This window comes from Parathielavia appendiculata (assembly GCF_033297405.1).
Source record: "Parathielavia appendiculata strain CBS 731.68 unplaced genomic scaffold N657scaffold_2, whole genome shotgun sequence".
Lineage (NCBI taxonomy): Eukaryota > Fungi > Ascomycota > Sordariomycetes > Sordariales > Chaetomiaceae > Parathielavia > Parathielavia appendiculata.
The window spans coordinates 666,021-688,353 of NW_026944221.1; the positions used below are offsets into that span (position 1 = coordinate 666,021).

The 22,333-nt window shown below is 56.9% G+C and overlaps 10 protein-coding genes across 10 annotated transcripts; 4 read left to right on the top strand and 6 right to left on the bottom strand.

Moving 5' to 3' along the window:
- Nucleotides 1-55: 55 nt before the first annotated feature.
- N657DRAFT_653279 (adenine nucleotide alpha hydrolases-like protein) lies at nucleotides 56-2,434 on the bottom strand (the record flags this gene model as incomplete). The annotated part of the gene is made up of 3 exons (XM_062794388.1): nucleotides 56-230; nucleotides 318-1,269; nucleotides 1,327-2,434. 3 exons carry the CDS (start codon nucleotides 2,432-2,434, stop codon nucleotides 56-58), a joined length of 2,235 nt encoding a protein of 744 aa, XP_062650658.1.
- A 139-nt stretch (nucleotides 2,435-2,573) lies between these two features.
- Nucleotides 2,574-3,404, top strand: N657DRAFT_179796 (uncharacterized protein). Its single transcript, XM_062786114.1, has one exon. The coding sequence runs from the start codon at nucleotides 2,714-2,716 to the stop codon at nucleotides 3,203-3,205; it is 492 nt and encodes a 163-aa protein (XP_062650659.1). The 5' UTR covers nucleotides 2,574-2,713; the 3' UTR covers nucleotides 3,206-3,404.
- N657DRAFT_661209 (ribosomal protein S7) lies at nucleotides 3,180-4,397 on the bottom strand. Its single transcript, XM_062795085.1, has 2 exons — nucleotides 3,990-4,397; nucleotides 3,180-3,909 (listed from the first exon to the last, which is right to left on the bottom strand). The coding sequence occupies exons 1-2, from the start codon at nucleotides 4,389-4,391 to the stop codon at nucleotides 3,463-3,465; spliced, it is 849 nt and encodes a 282-aa protein (XP_062650660.1). The 5' UTR covers nucleotides 4,392-4,397; the 3' UTR covers nucleotides 3,180-3,462.
- A 2,112-nt stretch (nucleotides 4,398-6,509) lies between these two features.
- Nucleotides 6,510-7,071, bottom strand: N657DRAFT_677606 (uncharacterized protein; the record flags this gene model as incomplete). The annotated part of the gene is made up of 3 exons (XM_062796000.1): nucleotides 6,510-6,715; nucleotides 6,907-6,966; nucleotides 7,038-7,071. 3 exons carry the CDS (start codon nucleotides 7,069-7,071, stop codon nucleotides 6,510-6,512), a joined length of 300 nt encoding a protein of 99 aa, XP_062650661.1.
- N657DRAFT_179849 (uncharacterized protein) lies at nucleotides 6,996-8,062 on the top strand. Its single transcript, XM_062786115.1, has one exon. The coding sequence runs from the start codon at nucleotides 7,235-7,237 to the stop codon at nucleotides 7,913-7,915; it is 681 nt and encodes a 226-aa protein (XP_062650662.1). The 5' UTR covers nucleotides 6,996-7,234; the 3' UTR covers nucleotides 7,916-8,062.
- A 572-nt stretch (nucleotides 8,063-8,634) lies between these two features.
- On the bottom strand, nucleotides 8,635-9,790 carry N657DRAFT_180100 (uncharacterized protein). The gene is made up of 2 exons (XM_062786116.1): nucleotides 9,564-9,790; nucleotides 8,635-9,049 (listed from the first exon to the last, which is right to left on the bottom strand). The coding sequence occupies exons 1-2, from the start codon at nucleotides 9,634-9,636 to the stop codon at nucleotides 8,670-8,672; spliced, it is 453 nt and encodes a 150-aa protein (XP_062650663.1). The 5' UTR covers nucleotides 9,637-9,790; the 3' UTR covers nucleotides 8,635-8,669.
- A 430-nt stretch (nucleotides 9,791-10,220) lies between these two features.
- N657DRAFT_640761 (inosine monophosphate dehydrogenase) lies at nucleotides 10,221-11,876 on the top strand. Its single transcript, XM_062792026.1, has 4 exons — nucleotides 10,221-10,535; nucleotides 10,632-10,657; nucleotides 10,711-11,090; nucleotides 11,148-11,876. The coding sequence occupies exons 1-4, from the start codon at nucleotides 10,493-10,495 to the stop codon at nucleotides 11,689-11,691; spliced, it is 993 nt and encodes a 330-aa protein (XP_062650664.1). The 5' UTR covers nucleotides 10,221-10,492; the 3' UTR covers nucleotides 11,692-11,876.
- A 150-nt stretch (nucleotides 11,877-12,026) lies between these two features.
- Nucleotides 12,027-18,956, top strand: N657DRAFT_661211 (thiolase-like protein). Its single transcript, XM_062795086.1, has 6 exons — nucleotides 12,027-12,968; nucleotides 13,041-13,199; nucleotides 15,061-15,113; nucleotides 16,461-16,518; nucleotides 17,423-17,578; nucleotides 17,633-18,956. Exons 1-6 carry the CDS (start codon nucleotides 12,427-12,429, stop codon nucleotides 18,909-18,911), a joined length of 2,247 nt encoding a protein of 748 aa, XP_062650665.1. The 5' UTR covers nucleotides 12,027-12,426; the 3' UTR covers nucleotides 18,912-18,956.
- Nucleotides 18,957-19,192: 236 nt separating this feature from the next.
- On the bottom strand, nucleotides 19,193-19,634 carry N657DRAFT_677610 (uncharacterized protein; the record flags this gene model as incomplete). The annotated part of the gene is made up of 2 exons (XM_062796001.1): nucleotides 19,193-19,300; nucleotides 19,371-19,634. The coding sequence occupies 2 exons, from the start codon at nucleotides 19,632-19,634 to the stop codon at nucleotides 19,193-19,195; spliced, it is 372 nt and encodes a 123-aa protein (XP_062650666.1).
- A 968-nt stretch (nucleotides 19,635-20,602) lies between these two features.
- On the bottom strand, nucleotides 20,603-22,312 carry N657DRAFT_653283 (cytochrome P450; the record flags this gene model as incomplete). Its single annotated transcript, XM_062794389.1, has 4 exons — nucleotides 20,603-20,735; nucleotides 20,806-21,487; nucleotides 21,605-21,990; nucleotides 22,050-22,312. 4 exons carry the CDS (start codon nucleotides 22,310-22,312, stop codon nucleotides 20,603-20,605), a joined length of 1,464 nt encoding a protein of 487 aa, XP_062650667.1.
- Between the last annotated feature and the right edge of the window lie 21 nt (nucleotides 22,313-22,333).

Sequence of the window (22,333 nt, forward strand, 5' to 3'; positions counted from 1 at the left end):
GCTAGAGTCAGCCCCTAACTCGATCCCACGACCCGTCCCCCAATCATGTCGACCTCTAATCAATCTTCGCATTCGCCAGGCTCCTCGCGGCCGGGTTATGGATATTGTTGACCTGGTGCGTCGATGGCACACGCTTATACTTGCCCTGCTTCTTGAGGCGTTTCCGCGCCACCATGACTGGCACGGAGCTCTTAGTAACGAGATAGTTTGAAAAAGAGCCGAGGATAACACTAACACACAGCCAGTCAGTTCCAACAAATCCTGACAACCTACATGCTCTAAAATGAAACATGCGAGGGAATTGAAAGAATACGCACCCTTTCAACGCGCTCCTCCCCCGACTTCCCAGGATCACCAGCGTCGGATTCACCAGGTCAATCACCTCGGTGATCAAATGCTTCGGGTTCTTGCAGTGCAGCACCTCGACAATGACCCGCACCTGCAGCCTCGTCTTGCGCAGCAGCTTGGTCACGCGGTCGCTGATGGCTTGCACCGCCGTGTACCGGTCGTCCTCGGCCTTGCTGCGCTCTCTGGTGAACATCGAGGGCGCAGGCGACACGCTGCTCGTCGCCCCGCTGCCCGCGGAATCCGAGGGCTGCGACGGCGTCAGCAGCGGCGACCGTCCACCGCCGGTGGTGCTGGCGATGGTGGTGTTGGACTGCAGCTGCGGGTTGTGCAGGGGCAGCGCGGTGCCGCTGGGTGTGATGGGCAGCTTGGTGCTGGCCGTGACCGTGTTGATGGCGGCCGCCTGCTCCTTCATGGCGCGCGGCTCGTCGGGTACCTGCGCATTGTCGCCCGCCCCGATGCCCGTCTCTTCGTCGACGCAGTAGATGGCCAGCAGCGTGTCGCCGTCGCGGAGCACGGTGCCGATAGCCCATTCCAGCGCGTGCGTCGACTCTTCGCTGAGGTCCGTCGCGACAAGGTATTTCCGCGGTGAGCGGTGCTCCTCCTCAGCGTCCTGCACCAGCTTGGCGTACTCGCCCCGCGTGATTATTTGGATCGTCCGGTGGGCCTCGGGAGTGTCCATGATTTGTGTCATGGCGAAGGACAGCTTCTGCGCTCGTTTGATGTCGGTCAAATCCGCCTCCGTGTCCGAGTCGATGGGTGTGTGCGTGCCGGTCCCTGGCGGATCGTCGAAACTGGTGGTCGGGTGGATAACGGACTTGCTGTGCTTCACACGTTCGCCAGACGGGTTCGTGACCGTGATTTCTGGCTCGTCCAACAGCGACTTGTATTGATAGGCAGGTTGTTGAGCAGCCACTTGGATACCTGATCAGCGCGGTTAGCCAAGCAACCATGCCATGTCAGCATCGTTCGTCCACCTACGCTCTTCTTCGGCTGCAGCCAACAGGCTCTTAACCTGCCGTTGAGCGTCTGGAGACGATGACTTGAGGTTGTCCAAGCTGCGATCCGCCTTCCTACCGCGTTGTCGGTCTTGCCCTTCCTCGCCAGAGGAACTTCCGTCGTCCTCACTACTGTCCTCGACCAACACCTCGCCGTCCGGGCCCAGGTAGTCCTTAGCTAGCCTGCCGCTCCCTGGCGCGTAGTTTGAGCTCTTTCGCCTCCCCAGCTCCGAGAGACTTCCCCCTGACCGAGCCAGTGCGGCGTCCGAAAGGCGCCTGTAGGCATTGTTGTAGTCAAGGATCTCGGGGTCATTGAGCACCGCCCGTCCGGCGGGGCTTAAGGTCCGTAAGAGCGGGCCGTGAGGGGAGTGGGACCGCACACTCAGGCGATTATGAGGAGACTTCGATTTGTTGCCCAGGCGGCTTGACGGTCCGGATGCTGAATGATGACGCCCCCTGTCGCCGGGAAGAACGATGCCGCTCACGTCGTTGCCTCTCATGATCTCGGCCATAGCGCTCGACCGCTTGCCGCCCTGTGTGACGCGTTTGGGGAGGGCTTGGCCCCCAGTGTTTGTGATGATTCCGGAAAACTGGTACTCGGTGGTCGGGTCTACTACCCTGGTACGTTCCAACCGCGGTCCGAAGTCAACGGGCCTGACAGAGGCGTCCGACATGCTCCTGGGGTGCGTACTGACGACAGCGCGCGAACTCGATTCGGTTGGCGATGATGGCGTACTAAATACCTGCTTCGCGGCGGGGGGCGGGCTGTCGACGTCCAGCATGCTTCGAACAGGCTGCGACGGCGGGCTGTCCACGTCGAGCATACTCCTCACAGGGGCTGCTCGGACCGATGCTGTCTTAGTACTCATGCTCTTCGGAGACGCTGGGGAGAGGAGCGTAGGAGATGGAGGGGCATCACCAATATCCAGCATGCTGCGCACCGGGGAGCGGGGGGTGTAAGGGGATGGAGAGCGAGCCTCCAGCGAGCTGGGAGGTCTGGCTCGCGGGTTCGAAGGTCCTTCCAAAAGTGCAAGCACCTCTCTCCGCTCCTCATCGAGCATCGCCTCCATCGACATTGGTTGCCTTGCCATACTGGGCGGCGTTGATGGTCTGATCACGATATGGGGATGCTCCGTGGCCTTGCGCTGGTTTGACGGAGAACGCAGGGTGCGAAAACGTATGGCGGACGCAAGATCGACCGAAACAGAAGTGCGCAAGTTGCGACGGAACGCCTTTCTTGGATTTCGTTCTTGGGTCGTCAACGCAGCAAAATATGAGGCCGGGATTGGATGGATGCAGAGTCAATATGGCGAAGAGGCATCTCGCGTTTTTCGATGGGCAGGCCCTCTCCGTCTTGTTAGCCTCAGGTCATGGAGGGGCGTCAGCCCAGCTTTCGCTGCGAGTTCTGGACAAAGGCGTCGCCAAGAGACGCGGTTCCAGAGGTCGAGACTCCGTTTTGCCAAGATACCAAGACCGCGATTGCAAGGTTCGCCGGTTTTGGAGTCGCTGCACTGCCATTAACTGAAGACTCCTTTGCAAACGTTGTGCGGGGAAGCAGTGATTTCGGTATTCTGTTGCATAAACAAGCGCTGTGTAGCTGTAACGTGTTGTGTCCGCGAGCATGCAGACATGACACAAAAAACAAACAGACTTGGGTGGATGGGAGTTGTGGTAGGTACGATAGATTAGAACAACCGAGCTGTTGCATGACTACGGTGGGGAGGGGCTGGCGGGTCTGGCCTTGCTTGACGTGGATCTTGCATGAGCGCTCCAGCCGAACGAGGATGGGCACATGCAATTGCCGCTCGCCGGCGTCGGTGATTGCAAAGAGGCTTCAAAGACTTGGATGTGACCCAGTGTAGCCCTGTCTCTACATACCTCGATTGGCATCGATTGATATGGGATGTTGAAGATAACACTGAAAAAGACTTGAAAATGACACAGATCTGTCCTAGTAAACTACCTTGGATCTGGCAGGGAAGGGCCGATAGTGCCTACAAATGATATACACAAATACAGTTCGAGACGCCAACCCAGAATCACCTCTTCTACCTCTACAGGGACTCTGTCGCGGACATGCACATCCTCCAAATAACCTTCCTCCTCCAGGCCCTCCACCTCAGAGCTTGCCCTTGATGTTCGCATTCATCAAGTTGGCCCGGTTGGCCGTGCCCAGCTTGTGAACCTGCAAGCGCCGGTCCCAAACGCTCGACCTGCCCTCGACTACGGCCACAATCTCCTCGGCGACGCGGTGGGGGAACATGGTGCGGCCGCTGCCCTTAGACGGCTTCCGGTTGACCACGTCTAGAATCCACAGGAAGGCGGTCCTCCTCCGCTGGCGCGCCCGCAGCGGCATGGGCACCTCGAGCGACTTGCCGCCGCCTGCCAGGCCCTTAAAGCCGCGCATCTTGACCAGCGGAGCGACTGAGTCGATGGCGAGGCCGAGGTAGAGGACCGGGTCAAGCGGGAGGTGGTGCGCTGGGGGAGCGCCGGGGAGGAGCGGTTTTGAAGGGTCGAGCCTTGGGGGTGGTGAGGTGCGGAGATAGTTGAGAATCATGGCCATGTCCTACGATGTCCCGTCAGAAAGTGCTCCATGAAAAGTGGCCCTTGCTTAAGGCCCAGCAAGCCAGGTGTGAGATTCCTCACCCTCTGCGCCTTTGCAAGTTTCCCATCTCTCATCAACAACCTTGTGATCTGGTGGATGACGGCGTCGTATCGGTGTTTTGTATGCTTTTCAGTCGGCAGCGGCAGCTCTGGCAGACCGTACTTGTGGCCCTCGACAGCCGGGTCCAGAGGATTGAGCCCGTACTCAATCAACCGCAGTTGATTCAGGGCGGCCTCGTTCTCGGAGCTGGTGGGTTGCTGGTTCATGGGCAGCATCGACGGGGGTAGGGCGCTTGAGTTGTCGTGGGGCGGTAATCTTGATGTCGTGTTGTCGGCTAGCCCCCTTGCCACAGCAGCCGGCCCGGGCTGCGGCCCTTGAGCAAATACCCGGGTTTGGAGCGAGAGGGCTCTACAAGCCGACCAGAAGTTCAACCGTGGTGGCATCGTTGCTATGTGCGTGATCAGTGATTCCGCTCTCAACAGCATCGCGGACGCGGTTGCTGCAACATGCAGAAAGCGATCTCAAAAAAATAGGGATGGCCGAGGTTTAGCCGATTCAGGTTAGAGCAGGCGTCAGCCCCACACTCTTGGCGCGATCCATCTCGATCCCCACAACGCCGGGCCCAGTCTGGATGGCAACCCCACGAGGCTTCAAAAGACCCCTTGTTCGCGCTCAGAGAAAATCACAGTTGAGATCCTTCATTCGTGACAGGCCGGACGGAAAGAGCATTTCCGTCAACAATCATCAATTCTCGTCCTCGGCTCTTTCGACTCACGCTCCATACTCACAGAGGCCTCTCAAGATGTGAACATTCTTACGTACTTGTACACCGCTGACCAGGGCTGAGGAGCAGAGAGGATCTGACGTTCAACCAACCCTACCACAAACTGACCGCCGCCTCGTTCCACCAACCCCTCTGTTCGATCACAGGATTCCTCAATGTCATCGTATACCTGGACTCGCCGCAGATCTACACTTATTCAACACCTGACTCCAGCATCATAACGATCCCACAGTTGTCCCTTGCTTCCACTGCACCGTCTCCAGTGGCGCTCGTCACGGGAACAGGTGTCGCTGTCCACACTCTCTGCATCCGCTTATGACATGACGTGGACACAGGACCGACCTATATGTACCGTCCGCCCGCATGTCCCTGGCTGATGGGGCTCGGACCCAACCAACGACAGCTTCCGGGAAGAAACACCGGAGAAGCAATGACCCGCCAACTTCGGTTTCCTGCACTGGCGGTGAGATCCAAGCCGGTGAAGAGACGGAAATCAGAATCTGGCTCACTTTGACAGCATTGCTTTTTCTTCACTGAGCGTTGCCATGACCCGAGCTTACTAGTTCAAGCAATCAAGGGTCAACACTAGCCTGGGGATGTGGCATGGGAGTGTCCGTCATCGGAGTTTCAGCATCCATCGATGCCCAGGGTGTAAATCGACGGACTGAGAAATTCGGAGGCGTAACAACAAACAAGACAGCCTATCCAGTCTAACCCTACCCAGCAAGCCTTTGCCAGAACCAACACATGACGACCAACCCAGCACTTTTCTCCCCTCTCCGGAACCCCTTGCGTTGCTTCTTCCAAGCCGGCTTCCTGCTTGTCAGGGGAACGCTTCGCCGGCAGGCTGTCATCCGACCAAACACGCACGCAGACCGGTCTTGTGCTCAGCCCAACGCCAGCCCGCCAGCCCTCTACTGGAGCACAAACGCATAGTCAAACCCAGCGAAGACAAGCCGATTGCGCAGCCAAGAAGCGACCAAGCATTACATTTTGGACTCCTTCCCAATCCCATGCAGACAGGGCCCAACGATAAAACAGAAGACATATGCTGGCCCGGATTCATTCCTGCCTGATGATCGCCCTGCCACCGTGCGCATGCGGGACAGGAACCCCAGAAATCGTGAAGAAGAAGCTAAACTCACAGAAAATTGACAATGCCGGCCTGATTGACGAGACAATCCAACCCAAGGTGTGATAAATACCGAGATGAACAATAGGAAGTTCCTGCGCCGGCACCGTGACAAGGTGACGTGGATGCGCCGTGTGGCATGCCCAATTTCCGCCCAACTCCAAAGAAACGGGGAGGAACCAATACTGATCGAAACGGGGAAAGAAGAAAAGTTGTATCTGTATCGTACAGGGAACGCCCTAGCAAACAAGGTAAAAAAGACCAGGCAAGGAGATGTGCCGAAAACCAAATGCGATACCAAACGCTCAGACGTGACTGAGAGCAAACCGCGAAGAGGAAGACAAGGGGCGGGGTGAGAAAAGAGAGAGAGGTGAGGGGGACAAGATAAACCGTGAGGCAGGCTCACAAGCGGCACAGCAGGCCAGCCCAGACCAGACAGCGGGGGAAAAAAACAGACCATCAGACCAGACAGCACACCTGTCTCCCCTCCCCGCGTATCCCCGGTGCTGCTCCCGCCGCCGCCGTCCATCAAACCTCACCCTCCTCAACCCGTCCACTCTCTCCGTCACCTCCACCCTTTCTCACTCTCCCCCGGGCAGTCATCAACCACCCATTTCAAAAGCTGAGGACATACCCGCCCCAGGGCTAACCAGACCAACCACTCCGGCTGGTAGCAGGCGAGCTGGCCGCGCTGGACCCGGACGCAGAGGAGGCGGACTGGTTGAGCCACTGCAGCGCGACCTCGGCAGCGTCCTCCTTGGCGTTGTTGAGGTTCTTGCCGTCGTACCAGAACCGCGCGCTGTGCGTGCTGCCGTAGACGGTCACGGTGCTGGACCAGGCCGTGCGCCCCCCTGAATGTTATTATACTGTGTCAGTCTCCCAATGTTCTTGTTTTCCTTTTCCGTAGAAGGAGGGTGAATGAGGAAGGTTAGTAAGCGGGGAGGAAGGTCGAGGCGAGGCGGACGGGGTGGACAAGGGAATGGGGGACAGAAGATGAAGAGGGCAAAGGGGGAATGTTGGGTTGAAGTCACGTCAGACTTACCTCGCCGGTCCGAGACGATCTGGAAGACTGGTGCGCCTATATTCCAGTCTTTGCAAGCGTCTGTGGGAGTGGTTCATGATTAGTGGTGTGAGTTGGGGAGAGATATGGTAGGATGATGTGGTGCGTCATACCCTCAAGCTTGTCTTGCCAGGTCTGATGTGGCATGGTGTCTGATGTGTCCAATGGGGTATTATTGGTGAAGGTACGGTTGAGGACAGATTATTGTGTGGGGCTGTGATACGCATAAACTGCTAAACACCGAGAACGGCTTGAGCAGAGGAGTCGTGACCAAGGAGCGTTGGTAGGCAGGTGACAACGACAATGAGTGATGACCGTGTCCTGCGTCGTCGTTATATATAACAAGAATCGTCCGCAATGGCAGGTGCCTGTACCACTCGGGCTCCAGACAACCGGTCTGCGAGACGGACTGATGTGGCCGAAGAGGATTCGAAGAGTCGACACGCTTAATCAATATGCATGCCTTGCTTGTACTGTATCGTTCGTGCCGTTTCTAGTTTTCCGGGTTTCTGAGACGACGTGTTTGTTCGCGAAGATGCAGAACAACAGCAAGAAGGTTAGAAGCTGGACACGGGACCATGCATCGTGCCAGGGAGAGGAGGACAGAGGAGAAGGAAAGAGAAAACAAAGAGTCTATTTGCTCGTTCTGCTTGTAAGGGAAAGAAAGATATGGCTGATCAGGAGAAGAGACGTATCAACGACTTGGTTCAACCCTTGGCCCTCTGGATGTGGGGATAAACTAGGGCCTCATCCGCCTTGGAGCTACAGTACCATCCCGTGCGAGGCGGTGGATGATGGGGTTACTTTTCTGATCTTTCTTTCCGTCCTCCTTGCTTTTTGCTTTTCCCCGGTCCGCTGCTCTGCGCCAAGTCAGCCGCATCACCGGTCACTGGATCATTGGGACTCAACACTGCCATGGCACTCGCCCAGGCTAGGCGTTGATGCAGTCGTGACTACAGCCAAGCAGCATACGCCATCGTCCAAGGTGTGAGTACCAATGTACTGTATACACCTGGAGCCCAGATATTGGCAAGACCTGCCAGCGTTTCGCCAGTGACGAGCGAGTCAAGACAGAGTATGCAGAAAAAGCAACGGGATGTAACGCCGGTCAGCAGGGATCAAGAGTTTGGGTTCGCGCTAGGGCCCGATGAGCTGTCATCCCACTTGATCAACTACCCAAAACGAAGTAACGCAAGGAATTGCACGGGGCAGATGAACTGGCCCAGAAAGCGACAGCGGAAGGAAAGTGCAGGATCGTGGAGATATTATTTGCGAGCTAGGCAGAGATGCCAGCTGCCAAGGCTGCTGGTTCGTCTGAGTTGTCACCATCAGACGTAGCTGTAGTCGAAATTGAGAGAACGTGTCTAGAAGCTAAGTCGTTCACCTTGGCCCAGAATTGGGAACTTACAAGCAAATCGGGCAGCAGCGGCAAATACTTGCCAAGTTGTAATTGGACAATGAAAACGTGGTCGTGTCATCTTGTCACTGGCGCCTCGTTGGAGGCTCTCCGAGGTTGTCTGGACACAACGGACGGTCGAATATGTGCTACCAGCCCAATACGACCAGCAGTCTGTGTGCCGTTTGATCGCGTCGCTCAGAGCACACGTCGCCGATCGATCTCGTCGGTCCCGTCGGGCGCTGTCGAGTGTTTGCTTCTTCATTCCGTCGCTTCGTAGCCGTCCGCAGTTGTACAATCGGCGGAAAAAGTGCTAGAGAACCACCATCAAACGGGTCTCCTGGCGGCCTCATGCCCTGAAATTGCCTGCCTCAGCGATAGCAGTTGTCCTTGTACAGAGCTCGGGCGGTACCGGCCTGCCGGGAGCCTCGACTGGCCATTGTTTCACGACTGACGATTGCAAGAACCCGAATGTTGTGCAGCAGTGAGGACGCCACCATACTCGGCCACAGACGGCGTTTGACGGATAGCACACTTTTCGAGCCACCAAGAAACTGCCGTGCATGAATGGACAGTCGGTCCCATCGGTCTTCTGGAGTGCCCGGAAAGACTTCTGCAAGGCAGCTGTGAGGCTCAGTCCTGGGCTGGCCGGGTTGTTGGACTCAGAGATTGGGGGTGACGAGGTTTCTACTGTGGTAGAGAGACGCTCACCGGGCATGCCGGTGCGGACTGGGCGTGGAAGCGATCGTCAGTCGTCGCTCTGTCAAACATCAGCATCTCTCCGTGTGCCATCTGTATGCTACTTCCCAACCAGTATCCGACGAAGATGACTGCCGAGAGCATGACTCTTGGCAGCGTAGGAGCATTCCTTCCAGCCACACCAGCTGTATCGGCCCGCCCTGTTTTCACAGGACTGTCGAGACAACAGCCACGACGGGGGTGACTGAGATGAATATCAGCAAGTTCCCAGCCAGAACCGCAAATCGATCGACCCCATAGAATTGAGCTGGATGGCACGCTGCTCGTTCATAATCGGCCCAGGGACCGGCGCCGAGGTTTGGGGTTCTAGACTCGAGCGTTGCGGTGTCTGCCGTGACCCGCTGGGCGCCCCCAAAAAGCAGGCCGCCTCGCAGAGATCGATCCTGGGCCGGCGGAACTGACTGAGGGAAAAAAGTAGCACAGGGATGGTGTGACACAACGGTTCCCTACCTCCAAACAGCGATGGGCAGGAGAAATTTTATACACAGGGATGGGCGGGAATGCGGAGATCGGCCTCCAGTAGCCTGCTGCCGCGTCCAACGAGGAGGCGTGGCCATCGAAGCGACGCCCTAGGAAAGAGACGCTGTTCAAGCTGAGAGGATTGCGAGGTCGGGTGACCGCGAAAGTATTCAACTCCGTGGAGCGCCGCTCGGCGCTATCGCTGAGATACCGGTTCCCGATAGATGTCAGCTCGATGATTTCAAGCTTCAAACAACTCAAATGCTCGAAAGGCGGCGGTGGCCTGAGTGATATATTCGAAGGTTGAGAACACGACGATAGCGTTGTGCAAGCAGCAAGCTAATTCCCGTGTCTGTGTCGATGCAGCAGGATTGCAGGGCATTGCCGATATGTCTTCCCTTCAAAAGTCAAAGTATGGACTGCGAACTTGCTCCCACATCACCGATCATAAATATAATTGTGTCAGTCGCCCGAGATCTTGGAAATCGATTCAACGTTGGAGTGATTTTCTCCACATGTTGACACCTGGAATGGCAGACCGAATAATTGATCCCAGCTGAGTCATTGAGGCCGAGTTTATTACACATTACACCAGTGAACATGGCGCAGGAAAATTACACATCTCACGGTGAGGCTTACCCCACACTACCCCAGTTTCTCGTTGCATGTGTCTCCGCCTGACCCGTTTCGGGGTGGCCGGACCCGAACGTACCTCGGCTCGTCCATCTACGAAGGCGCTCCATCGGTGTTTCAGCATGACCGTGTCTTGTCCGAGTACTACCCGGCCGGTCATCATATGAGGTCTCGTACCTGGCATTCCGTTCCTTCGTCCGACTAATCCCTCGTTGGAGTTGCTCCAGATCTGCAGTGAGATCGGATTCGCATATCGATTTCTATTCGCTTCCGCCTTGTTTGCATTTACCTGGGAATCACGTCGTGTGCCCCATAACAAAGATGCCATTCAACACCGAATTGACCCGCCGACTCGGCATCGCAGGTACGTACCTAACCTTTCCAGTGACCACCCTGGGACACCAGTCACAAGCAGAGTCTGGAATTCAAGACTGACTTTATGATCGTTGACCGCCCGAAGTCCCTGTTGTACAGGGTGGTATGCAGGCAAGTCAACTGTCTCACCTCTCAAAGGATACAGCAGGCTAAAGTTCTCAAAGCATGTCGGGACCGCCGAGATGGCGAGTGCCGTGTCCAACGCCGGCGGGCTGGGCATCATCACCGCACTTATTTGGCCTGAGCCCGAAGGGCTTCGGCAGGAGATTCGCAAGTGCAGGAAGTTGACGAGCAAGCCGTTCGGCGTCAATATCACCCTGCTCCCTGCGCTTGTGCCCCCTAACTATGACGCTTACGCCCAGGTCGTTATCGACGAGGGCATCAAGATTGTCGAGACGGCCGGCAACTCGCCAGGCCCCGTCATCTCCAAGCTCAAGAAGGCCGGCTGCATCGTCCTGCACAAGTGCACCACCATCCGGCACGCCCAGTCTGCTGTAAAGCTCGGTGTTGATTTCCTGAGCATTGACGGGTTTGAGTGCGCTGGGTAAGTCAGCCACGTGTATGGACAGCCCGTCAGAAATGACACTAACGCGACATCCAGCCACGTCGGCGAGTCGGACATCACAAACTTCATCCTCCTTAGCCGGGCGCGGCAAACGCTCAAGGTGCCCTTCATCGCATCGGGCGGGTTCGCCGACGGGCAGGGGCTCGCAGCGGCGTTGTGTCTCGGCGCCTGCGGCATCAACATGGGGACGCGGTTCTTGTGCACCGTGGAGAGCCCCATCCACCACAACATCAAGGAGCAGATCGTCAAGGCGCAGGAGACCGACACGGCGCTGGTGTTGCGGCGCTGGAAAAACACGACCCGCCTGTACCGCAACAAGGTCACCGAGCAGGCGCTCAAGGTCGAGCAGGAGAGCAAGACGGGCGAATTCTCCGAGATCGCGCCTTATGTCAGCGGCAAGCGTGGGCGCGAAGTCTTCATCAACGGCGATCCCGAATACGGTGTTTGGACTGCCGGCCAAGTAATTGGTCTTATCCATGACATTCCCACGTGCAAGGACCTCGTTGCTAGGATTGAGAAGGAAGCGGAAGAGACGCTGAGGGAAAAGATCGGGCTGTTTACGACTTCAGCGAAGCTGTAATTGGCGTTCAGCGTATACATGGGCATGTTGGGATGTTTTGAGTAGCCTGGGGGATATAGCATTTTATATTACTACCGCATCTCCGAGTCTATAACTACCGTTGTCGAAGACAATAAATCAGAACATATTAAGTTATACAAATATTCAGGCAACAAGCTAGCAAATACGTATGAAAAACTTCACTCTAATTGCTAATGCTTAGTGTACCAACCCCTAGCTTTTTTGACACCTACGCTATTTGACAGTCCATATACTCTTTCTCAATCAGCAAGGTATTCATCCAGGTACTCATCCGGTTCTGGCCTGAGTCTTGTTGCTGCCGGTTCTGGCCTGAGTCCTGTTGCTGCTCGAACATACCTAACCCTTGCCATGCAACTGAGCCCCTGAATCATGAGCCGAGAAGAGCCCCGCTTTCCTCCATTCGGCTCGACGCAGGGCTCAATGCTGCCGTCGGGGCGCAACCTCGGCATGTGAGCTTCAGCACCACCGAACGACCCCGTCACGAACAATCCCATCCATCCCTTTGTGCTTCATCCGCTTTACCATTTGGTGCATTCCAATCGTATGCTCCCTATTCCTCTTGATTGAAGGACCCAATCATTTGGCCATTAGGAGCGACTCTATTATTCTCTCGGCCGACGAAGCGAGTCTAATCGCGAAACGGCCTTTACACACCCCGACCGGGCGAACTCCGACCGATAAAGCTGAACAGTTACAACAACAAAGCAATTCAACATGGTCGCCGACGCCCTCATCTACCACCCGGCGGTATCGCACTACCTCAAGTTCGTCGCCACGACCGTCGGCCGCGACAAGCTGCTGCGCACGCTGCAGTACTTTGCGCGCTTCTTCGCCTGGTACCTGCTGCGCACCAACCGGCTTAAGTCGGCCATCACGCCGTGGGAGGCCATGAAGAAGCAGTTCGGCCTCGTGCGCAAGGTGCTGCGCGCGGGCAAGAACGTCGAGCACTTCAAGGCGGCCGCCGTCGCGGCCGACGCCAAGACCATGGACCCCGTGCTGCGGTACGCGACCGTCGGCCGCCAGCTCGGGTATGCCGGGTACTTGACCATGGACATGGCGACGCTGCTGGACGCGACGGGCATCAGGAAGAGCGCAAGTGCCAAGCGGTTCCAGCAGGAGGCGTATCGGTTCTGGGCCGCTGGGATTACGTTCAGTATTGTCGGGCAGATGTATACTCTGTACCAGCTGCGGCAGCGCGAGGCGAGGGTCGACCGCAAGGAGGGCGAGGGCGTGTTGGAGAGCAAGAGGATTGCGATGTGAGTTGTTGTTCCCCCAATTGTGGAGAAATCTGCCTGGTTGCGTAGTCGTTTACTAACGGTGTGTTGCAGGGAGCGGGCGGCTAGCCAGCTGCAGCTGACTTCGGACCTCTGCGACCTAACTGTTCCTCTGTCCGCCCTTAATTGGGTCGCTTTTGACGACGGCATTGTTGGCCTTGCCGGCACCGTGAGCTCTTTGATCGGTGTTTATCTGCAGTGGAAGAAGACGGCGTGAGAGAGTTTAGGAGCTGGAAGGACCGGGCGATGGCATCGGCGCCGACTAGGAGATCGAATGGTGCTGAATAGTTGGTGCAGGAAAAGCAATAGTGGGTTATTTTGCCAAGCGGTTATGTCATGGACGGTGGTGGATGGGCGGTTATGTTGATACCTCTTGTTGTCTCTTCTTAGCTTATGTATGCTGTGCTCAGTGGACGAGTGGTTTCTAATCATGGAAGACCTGTGTGGCCCGGTAGTGGCCCATTCTTTTTGTTCCAGCATTTGTATGGTAGTCTCAGGGTGGCCGGTCCGTCCAAGGACAGGTCGCGGAAGTGTTCGGGCAGAGATACCGTTTAGCGGGTGCAGTTGGCCGGGAAGTTAATGAGGGCTGAGCTTTCTCACCATCAAAGTACCATTAACCGGTAAGCCGGTCTCTTCACAACATACCACATTCTCCCTTCGTTCTCTCCAGCTCGACTCTCCCATCACGTTCTACCTGACCCTTAGATCAAGCGGAACTCGGTCTTGGGAAAGTCGAACTTTACGTGGTCCGCAAAACGTCAGTCAAATACCCCATGCTCAGTCCGTATTGGTTCCACTGAGCCTCTGCCGTCCCTATGCGCCGCACCGAAAGGCCACCCGCTTCCAGTACTAAGAAGTACGAGCTGAACGACCCTTTACCGATAAAGATAAGGCTGCCTGATTTCACAGCGTCCAGGAATCCTCGCGGGTTGCCTTCAAGCAGAGATAAGTGCAAATCCCACTCGTAGTCCGCGATGCCCCAAAGAGGACCAATGGGCGTATCCTTCAAGGCGAAGCTATAGGAGGCACAGCCACGCCGGGACCCGTAGGGCAACGAAGTCCAGCGGCTCGTGGCCGGAGCTAGGTCGCAGCTTTGCGTATTCGGAGAGTGGGAGAACACTGTCGTCTCCGGGATCGCAGCGGAAGCCATCTACGAGGGACTGGATGTCCATCGCATCGTGGGTGAAGAGGTCTGTCCAGCTGACGGCCCCAGCCCAGCCGGCCCAGCTTCACGAGGGGAAAGCCTCTCTTCTCCTCGGCTCGACATCTGCAATCCCTCTCCAGCAACTGGCTAGATGCCTCCAGCAGAGACCGGCGATCACGCAGTCCTCCAGTTTACTCTGCGAGCCAGACGCTAGGGATACGTACGGGATCCACATCAACTGACCAATATAGCCTTTGCTAGATGTCATGTGCCGTATAATCTTGGAAAAGGCACGGATCGAGTCCGAATCGAAGAATTTTTAAAGTGGGTAGTGCCAGTCCTCGTGGGTATCGTCCCATTGCCCAAACGGCGAGCCGAAGATAACGTCGGTGATTCCCTCGTCTCAGCCCTTGAAGAGGCAGGCACGGACACAGGCCCGGGACCGCTGTTTGCCCAGCGTATGTAGAGCCTCCAATGGGCTGTTGAGGCTCTCAAAGCAATTCATGGATTTGCATTCGATGTTGTGGTGCGGATGAGACAAGGCCGACAAATGGTGAGGTTCCCAGCAGAGACGCACGTCTGTCGGCGGTGCCGGGGTGTGCTTACGCCCGGGAACCCCCTGGCCTCGTCGATACCGGCGGCTGCCGCTCTCCTGGCTTCACTCGTGCTGTAGATCAGGTTCATATGGCCGATCTGGCTGTGCATCTCCTGCGGGTCGGATTGATCGATGCAACAACGATCCACCCACAAAAAGTTGTATCCAAGTGCTTTGGTCACATGCATGGCGTCGAGATTGCCGCTGACGTCTCTTTCAGAGCACTCGACGTCGTTTGTTGTGGGTTGGGTTGGAGATGGCCAGCGAGGTTCTGCTCCTTCGCAGCAGATGCCCATACATAGGATAAAGTACGTACGGTACAACCGGCTGGGCAGCAACGACTGTACAGGTTGTGCAGTGAATCAGCCTCAGGCCGCGGATATGATCAGTTGGGCAGGCCTTACAGGAGCCGTGGTTGCGCTGGCAATAATCTAGCCAACGCTGACGATTTCCACGGTGGAACCGGCAGCAAAAACTCGCGGAACGAATGGCTGAGTTAAGGACGCTCCGATTCGGCAGACGACGTATCCGTTGGACCGGAAACGTAATTTGAGCGTCTCCATCTCTTCGTAATAGTCTATTCCGGTCGGCACCACGGTGAGTATTATCGTGTCTGATAGGATTTGAGGAGTGTAGCGACGACGCAGGTCAAGACTGTGAGTGAAGCGAAGAAAGGAGAGCGCCGGACTTCGTATGCATGTGTGGTGGTGTGGTCCACGCTTGATGGCGAATCCTGTCCTGTTGACGGGGTACATGTATTCTTGGGGGGATGGGGTTTGCTCGCCAGGCTGTTTGAGCCTCCTCGAAGTTCATCCACCTCCACCTTGGAGTTGAGAATGACGTCTTCTGGTCGGTGAGGATAGCGAGCTACCTTGGCCAAGGCCGGAAACCGGCACAGGGGACACGCTGCGTTGGGCAATAACCAAAATACTGTATCCAGGTTTGCGACGACGATGCCGCTTGGTAGTCTGGTCACGGCGGAAGGCTGCAAGAGCGCAACAGCATCCATATTAGGCTGACAGACGCCGCAGAGAACTTTCCCATTGCATCGCCCATCTCTCCGGCTCTCGCCGGAGTCGTTGGCGTTTAGGGTTGAGTCTGCAGCACCGCGTGATGGGGCCGGGCGTTTGCCAGAGGTGTTTCGAGATCGATAGGAGTCCCGTCGATACACCCGCAGGCACAAGGTTGACGATATTGCGCTGCAACAGCTAAGTGTCAATGATTGCACAATCAACATCTAACATGAATGGGGGCAATTGGCTGTGATGTAGATGACGGTAGCAAATATTTGTGGCGTTTCCACAGCCTCGGGAAAGCACCCACTCGCGGATGCCCGAGGTGGCTGTTAGGGGTATGCACGCATTTGCCATCCATCAACTCGGATTTGAGAAAAGGTGCTTCTCGTAGAGGGCGCTTAGCTTGATGCACGAGCATTGCAGCTCAGCTGCCCGACATTCGAAATGGCCACTTGTCTTCATGCGCCATGCGACGCGTCACGCGTCAGGTGCCCACGGGCGAGCTGCTTCATCAAGACATGACGAGCTTACAAGGCGTTTTCTAAGTTGAATCGACAACCAAAGGACCCAAGACGAAGATCCCAATTTGATAGTTAAACGATTGTCCCGCCTGTGTGTGCGGTTAGTGTATTTTGTCATCAAGGGAACTACCTTACCATCCAGAAAGGCTGCTTTTCAGGTATCCGTATCTTAGTATCGACTTTGGTTATACTTCATAGCCCATCATCATATCCGGAGCATTGTGCGGCCGGGGTGGGCTCCCTGTGACGTCGAAAAGTTTAAATCCGTATTGTCAACCCCCTCCCGGGCCCGACCGGACCGGCCAGCCTCGGCATCAGAACCGGTGGCTCCACCTGATGGCCGAAGGCTGGCAGCAGCCCACCAATACCGGTCCTCGCCCCACAACAGCCCCTGTCAGACTGCGAACTGGACCGCCGAAATGCAAGGGCAATTTGTCCATGGCCGTCCTGTGACGTTTTCCCGTTCTTCCCGTCCGATCTGACGCACCATCACGGCGTCAACCAGAGAGATCATTGAGCGAGCGTTGCACAGAACACCTCCATCACGTATGTAGTGTGGTACCGGCCGTCACAACTTACGCTCGTCAGACACTTCCTGCCAGAACGTGAGCCAGTTTGGAACTGCTTGCGGATCGCAAGCGAGCTTGCCCTGACCTGTTCCCTGGATCATGCAGCCAAGGTCAAGATGCCAAAACAGGACAGGATGTAAGCGACACCTCGATGACGGCACACATAACGACCTTGCATTAGTGGGAGGGGCAAGTTCACTTCTTGGGTCCCATGCGACCGCCTCCAGCTTGGGTTCACTTCCAGTTCGCAGCCCTGCCCTGAGCTGTTGAGCAACTTAGCTTGTGTGTTCAGTTTCACAATTCTGTCGAATCAATACCAGGTAGCTGCGTCCGGGCATGTGGTTCCGTGCTTTTCCACCAAGCCACCGACACCAGACCTCCTCATCTTCCGATTCAGCAGTTTGTCTTTGAAACCCCAACAGCCACGCCCACCGGTTGTGGAACTACAACTTGGTGCCGGGTGTTCACCGTTTAAAGCTCGCGTGTTGCGGTCACCACATCTCTGACCACCAAAGCAAAAACAGAAACACAGATAATCACTGCTCCTTGCCCAAGAAGAGTCAATTGACACGCACCGTTACTCCTCGAGAGGAAAGGCCACATCTCTCTCGCAAAAATGGCTGCACAGGCCGAGATTGAGGATCTGGGGCTTTGCATCTTGGGTTTGGGCACCCAATATCCTCCTCATAGCCTCCAGCCCAATTCCCTCGAGGTGCTGAGCAAACGATTCTACCCTGAGTCGCCAGCGTACGTTTACCTTGTTCCCTTATCGTTGGCCGTTTGAATACTGACGACCGCCAGCATGAAGAAGGTCCTGTCCATCAACCGGTACACGGGCATTGACCAGCGCTCTTCGATTGGCACGCCCGACCACCCGTTGGTGAACCAACCGAATCCCCCCACCATCGCTGAGATCCACGACGCCTTCATGTCTGACGGCGTACCGCTAGCGATCAGTGCTGCGCGAAAAGCCCTCGAAGAGGCACACGTCGACCCGACACAGGTGACGCATATGGTCTCGACAACTTGCACGGATTCAGCGAACCCAGGCTATGACCACTTCGTTGCCAGAGAGCTCAGCCTCAAACCCAACACGGAAAAGGTCCTCCTCCACGGTGTAGGGTGCAGCGGTGGTCTGGCCGCCCTCCGCACAGCCGCCAATCTCTGCCTGGGCCACACAGCGCGGAGAAAACCGGCCCGCATCCTCGTGATAGCCCTCGAGGTCAGCACCACCTTCGTCCGCAGCGAGCTCGAGAGCATACACGCATCCCAAGAAACCCGCATTGGCGCCGCCCTCTTCAGCGACTGCGCCGGCGCCCTGGTTCTCTCCAACTCCCTCCCCTTCCCTGCATCCACACCAACACACCCCCCACCACCGCCAATCTACGTCCTCCTCGGCTGGCAACACCACACCTTGCCCTCGACCGAAACCGACCTCGGCTTCGACGTCGACCCGCAAGGCTGGAAAGTAATCCTCTCCCCGCGCGTACCCAGCATAACACAGTCCGTCCTCCAACCGACCTTCGCCTCCCTCCTCTCCACACTGCCCGAGGGAGCCCTCCCGCGGTCCTACACTTCCCCGGCCGATTTCGACTGGGCCATGCACCCAGGCGGCGCCACGATTCTGTCGGGCGCCGAGCAGGCCCTGCACATCACGCCCGAGCACATGCGCGCCAGCTACGACACGTACATTAACCACGGCAACTCGAGCTCGGCGACGGTCCTGAGCGTGCTGGACCGGCTGCGGCGCAAGGACATGGACTCCCTGGCGCCCGAGGGCAGGGTAAGGGAGTATGTGGTCGGGTGTGCTTTCGGGCCCGGGATCACGGTCGAGATGTGTGTCTTGAGGAGGAATTTGGGTGGTGGTGGGGGTGGTGGGTTGAGGCCCGGGATGGAGACGCCGCCTGAGACAGATGAGAGTGGCGGGAGTGATGTGGGGGATGAGGGAAGCGAGGTTTCTGGGGAGGGACGGGAGAGCCGGATGGATGGCGGTGATGAGGCCGAGTCGTCGGAAGGGTGTCGCCGGGAGGATAAAGAGGCGTTTATTAGCGAGGCGTTGGAAGGCGTTGAGCTGGACTGAATCATGTGAGCGGTGGGTTGGTGTTTGGTTGTGCATAGAAGCGGTAATTTGACAGCTGTCTAGAAGGGGTAGGCATCTGTAATCGAAGTGATCAAAGGGAGCTGGCTCATGGCCTAGCAACACCGTAGCATACCGAGCGGCATTGAAGGGCGTGGCACTGTTACCAAATGATAAGAATTCGAATCATTAACCATTATCATTATAGTCTTTTAAACAATCACCGTATTGGCCCCGACCCGGTATCCTCCGCCGTATCCCTCTTCCCACCAACCTCACCGCTTTCAACGTTCTTCCCCCTTCTTCAACCCCAGCTGCCTGGTATCATACCCGTCCTTCTCCAAGTACTCCCGGAACTTGGCAACCTTGACCTCGATCGTACTCTGTCCGGTCTGCGGTAGCCCAACCAGCACCAGCACAGCGCTCAGTAGACACAGACTGCTCGAAGCCCAAAACGGGTACTGCGCCGACAGCACCTCCGACTCGCCCCCCGGCGGCCACGATGTAGGGGAACACCAGCGTGCCGAAAAATGCGCCGATCTTGCCGACGGCGGCAGCGATGCCGTAGTACTGGGCCCGGACGCCTGTGGCGCACGTTGTCTTGGCGAGGAGTCCGATGTTGTTGCCCGCACCGAACTCGCCGAGGGACAAAAAGATGCGCCCAAAGAGAGTCGTGAAGGTGCCGACGCCGGCCGGCTGCGCCAGCCGCTCGTAGCAGCCCGCCATGGCGAACCCGACGCCGGCCTGGAGCGTGACGCCGAGGGCGAGTGCGTACCGGGGACCGATCCAGTCCGAGATGGGGCACGCCGAGCATCGTGCCGGGGATGTTGAACAGATTGGTGGTCGTGTTCCAGCTGAAGACGGTCGTCAGGGGCGCGGCGGAGATGGGAACAGTAACTGATTGGCTCAGAGAGCGGCGACGTACAAAGAATAGCCAGGCGGTCAGGATGTAAACATCAGCACAGCGTCGCCGAGCCAGTAAGACCCGGCAATTAGCTCTGTGAAGATGAACAGGACTGCAGTGGACGGCATCAGGCTGTACATCCGCGGCTACTTGTCGGACCTGCGTGGCGGCCAAGTCAGCCTCTCTGTCCCGTGCTCCGACATCGTCTCATCCGATGGGAGCCCCCATGGGCCCCAGATAGATCCCCTGGACCAACCCCTTCGCGCGGGAAATGCCACTTACAGGTCCCCGAAAACAAGCTGTCGGACAACCGTCCAGGCAAAGGCGATGTCGCCAAGCTAGTGCTTGGCGTTGGACGACCTCCAAACGCCGCCGTACCGGATCGCCAGGATGGTGACGATGACCCGACCAATAGGGACTTGACTGTCAAAACGCCATCTGCTGCCGGTACATGTGCCGTAGTAAGCATTTGTTAAGCCGCGAAAGTGAAGGAGAGGTGGAAGAAGGGCGGCTTCCACTGCATGTCAGATGATGTGCCCTTGACAAAACGGAATATTCTGCCCATCGAGGCATGGCTTCCCAGGCCCTCCAAAAATGAATGCCCGTTGAAAATCGATGTTGATATCATGACGGCTTGAGTCGCGCAGACCGGTCACCATGGGAAAAGGCATCTCCGCCATATCATAGGTTCGCCAGTGTCACCGTCGTCAACTCCGGTCACATGCCCCAGCCAGCCAAGCTTCGGGAAGTAGTGCGAAATGGCACCTTGTCAACTTGGCACAACAGGGAGTTACTTGCAAGCAGTCGACGGCGGCTGGTGTTGTTTGCCAACAACCTTCTCGAATCGCAGGAACAGTTCTTCGTTCCGGGGGCGCCCAGTGTAACCATCGGATTGCTCCATGCCGTCGTCGTCTACGATGTGGCTGGTGTAGTTTGAGTAGATGGCAGCAATGATGAACTTCATCTCTGCGCAAAAGAAAAACATCAGCAAACCTCTCTTGTTGAGACCTCGTCACGAACGTGACCTCAGCGATACTCAACTCACCATGCATGGCGAAGTTCGACCCAATGCACATCCTGCCTCCCGAGCTGAAGGCCCAGAACTGCTTGTTCCTCCGCTTCCTGTCCTCCTCACCGGCACAGGACGGAAGCCACCTCGTGGGGTCCCATTTCTCGGGTTCTGGAAAGACGGATTCGTCACGGTGCAGAGTGTACGCGAGCGCGGCAATCCTGACGCCCCCCGGAACGCGGTAGGGCCCAATTCGGCAGCCTGACTCTGGTGTCTGCCGGGGTTGCGCGCCGGGTATCGGCGCGTGGAGGCGGAGGGTTTCCGTGAGAACGGCGTGGAGCAGCGGCAAACTGTCCAACTGCTTGGCATCTGGCATTGCTGGTGTGCCGTCTTCGTCGAGCTGCATATTGGGTGATAGGCTCAAAAGTTCCCCTCGAAGCTTAGCCTGGAGCTCCAGCGACTGGGACAGCCGCCAGCTGAGATAGGTTAGAGTCAAACCGGCGGTTTCCTGGCCAGCTAGGACATGGTCGAAGAGCTCGGAGGCAACGGACAACTTGAGGTTGGACAAGGCGGTCGGGTACAATATTGACGCCTGACCGTTCTTCGCTTCCTCGTTCTGCAACCCATTGACAAGCGCATTCCAAACGACGGGCTGATCAAAGCAGCCTGGTGGCGGTCGGCATCCGGAATCAAGCAGAGGCTCCATGTTGGCGCAAAGACGTCGGCACCACGCACCCAGTTCCTTGTTGGCCGCATCCACCTAGCCCGGGCAAAACGGGATACCGAGTTTGCGGCAGAACCTGGTCAGCTGTGGCATCTCCTGGTCGTAGTACCCGTAGTCATTACGGGCCTTGTACTGCTCGAGAAAATGGTCCCGATATGCCTTGTCGCCGAGGAAGTTGGTGCCATTGCTGAGCCCAAAGATGAAGGACGCTATGAAGTCCATGGTCGCTGCCATGAAAACGGAGTAGATGTCAATCCCATGGGGAAGCTGGGACTCGGCAACTGAGTCCTCAAGAATCGGCAGCAGTCTCTCAAAGAGAATGACTCGGGCCTGAGCCGATGCCGTCGCGCTCGACTGGATGTACGACTTGGAGTAGACATGCGAGATCAGCCGCTTCCGTGCCGAGTGCTCTACCGCAGGGTGGGCTGAGAACATGCACGGGACGCTTTGGGTATCACGAGTGAGCAAGGCCCCTTGCAGCTGTTCCAAGGGTTATCACCATACCCATAGTTGTCAAAGACCGAGTACCAGGCGGGTTTCTCGAAGGCGCCCTGGTAGACAGTGCGGACGCTTTCGAGATCATTGATGCTCAGTTCGTTGGGCCCGACACGGATGATGGGACCAAGCCTGCGGTGAGCGCTGTAGAGCGTCCGGTTCTCATTGCGCACAAAGCGGACCCAGAGGATCCAGAGACGTGAGAACGGAGCGGACCAGTGGGCGTTGGGAATCCGGGAAAGAGGCGAGGGAAGGCGGGGTGGATGATACATTGGTAGAGAAGAAATACGAAT

Bases quoted from the DNA above. Each gene is read 5' to 3' on its own strand.
- N657DRAFT_179796 (XM_062786114.1), top strand. From the start codon at position 2,714: ATGGAGGGGCGTCAGCCCAGCTTTCGCTGCGAGTTCTGGACAAAGGCG.
- N657DRAFT_661209 (XM_062795085.1), bottom strand. From the start codon at position 4,391: ATGCCACCACGGTTGAACTTCTGGTCGGCTTGTAGAGCCCTCTCGCTC. The intron at 3,910-3,989 runs GTGAGGAATCTC...GGGACATCGTAG, and splicing joins AACTTGCAAAGGCGCAGAGG to GACATGGCCATGATTCTCAA.
- N657DRAFT_179849 (XM_062786115.1), top strand. From the start codon at position 7,235: ATGACCGTGTCCTGCGTCGTCGTTATATATAACAAGAATCGTCCGCAA.
- N657DRAFT_180100 (XM_062786116.1), bottom strand. From the start codon at position 9,636: ATGGCCACGCCTCCTCGTTGGACGCGGCAGCAGGCTACTGGAGGCCGA. The intron at 9,050-9,563 runs GTATAAAATTTC...TTCCACGCCCAG, and splicing joins GCATTCCCGCCCATCCCTGT to TCCGCACCGGCATGCCCGGT.
- N657DRAFT_640761 (XM_062792026.1), top strand. From the start codon at position 10,493: ATGCCATTCAACACCGAATTGACCCGCCGACTCGGCATCGCAG. The intron at 10,536-10,631 runs GTACGTACCTAA...GACCGCCCGAAG, and splicing joins CCGCCGACTCGGCATCGCAG to TCCCTGTTGTACAGGGTGGT. The intron at 11,091-11,147 runs GTAAGTCAGCCA...CGCGACATCCAG, and splicing joins GACGGGTTTGAGTGCGCTGG to CCACGTCGGCGAGTCGGACA.
- N657DRAFT_661211 (XM_062795086.1), top strand. From the start codon at position 12,427: ATGGTCGCCGACGCCCTCATCTACCACCCGGCGGTATCGCACTACCTC. The intron at 12,969-13,040 runs GTGAGTTGTTGT...GGTGTGTTGCAG, and splicing joins GAGAGCAAGAGGATTGCGAT to GGAGCGGGCGGCTAGCCAGC. The intron at 17,579-17,632 runs GTACGTTTACCT...GACGACCGCCAG, and splicing joins TTCTACCCTGAGTCGCCAGC to CATGAAGAAGGTCCTGTCCA.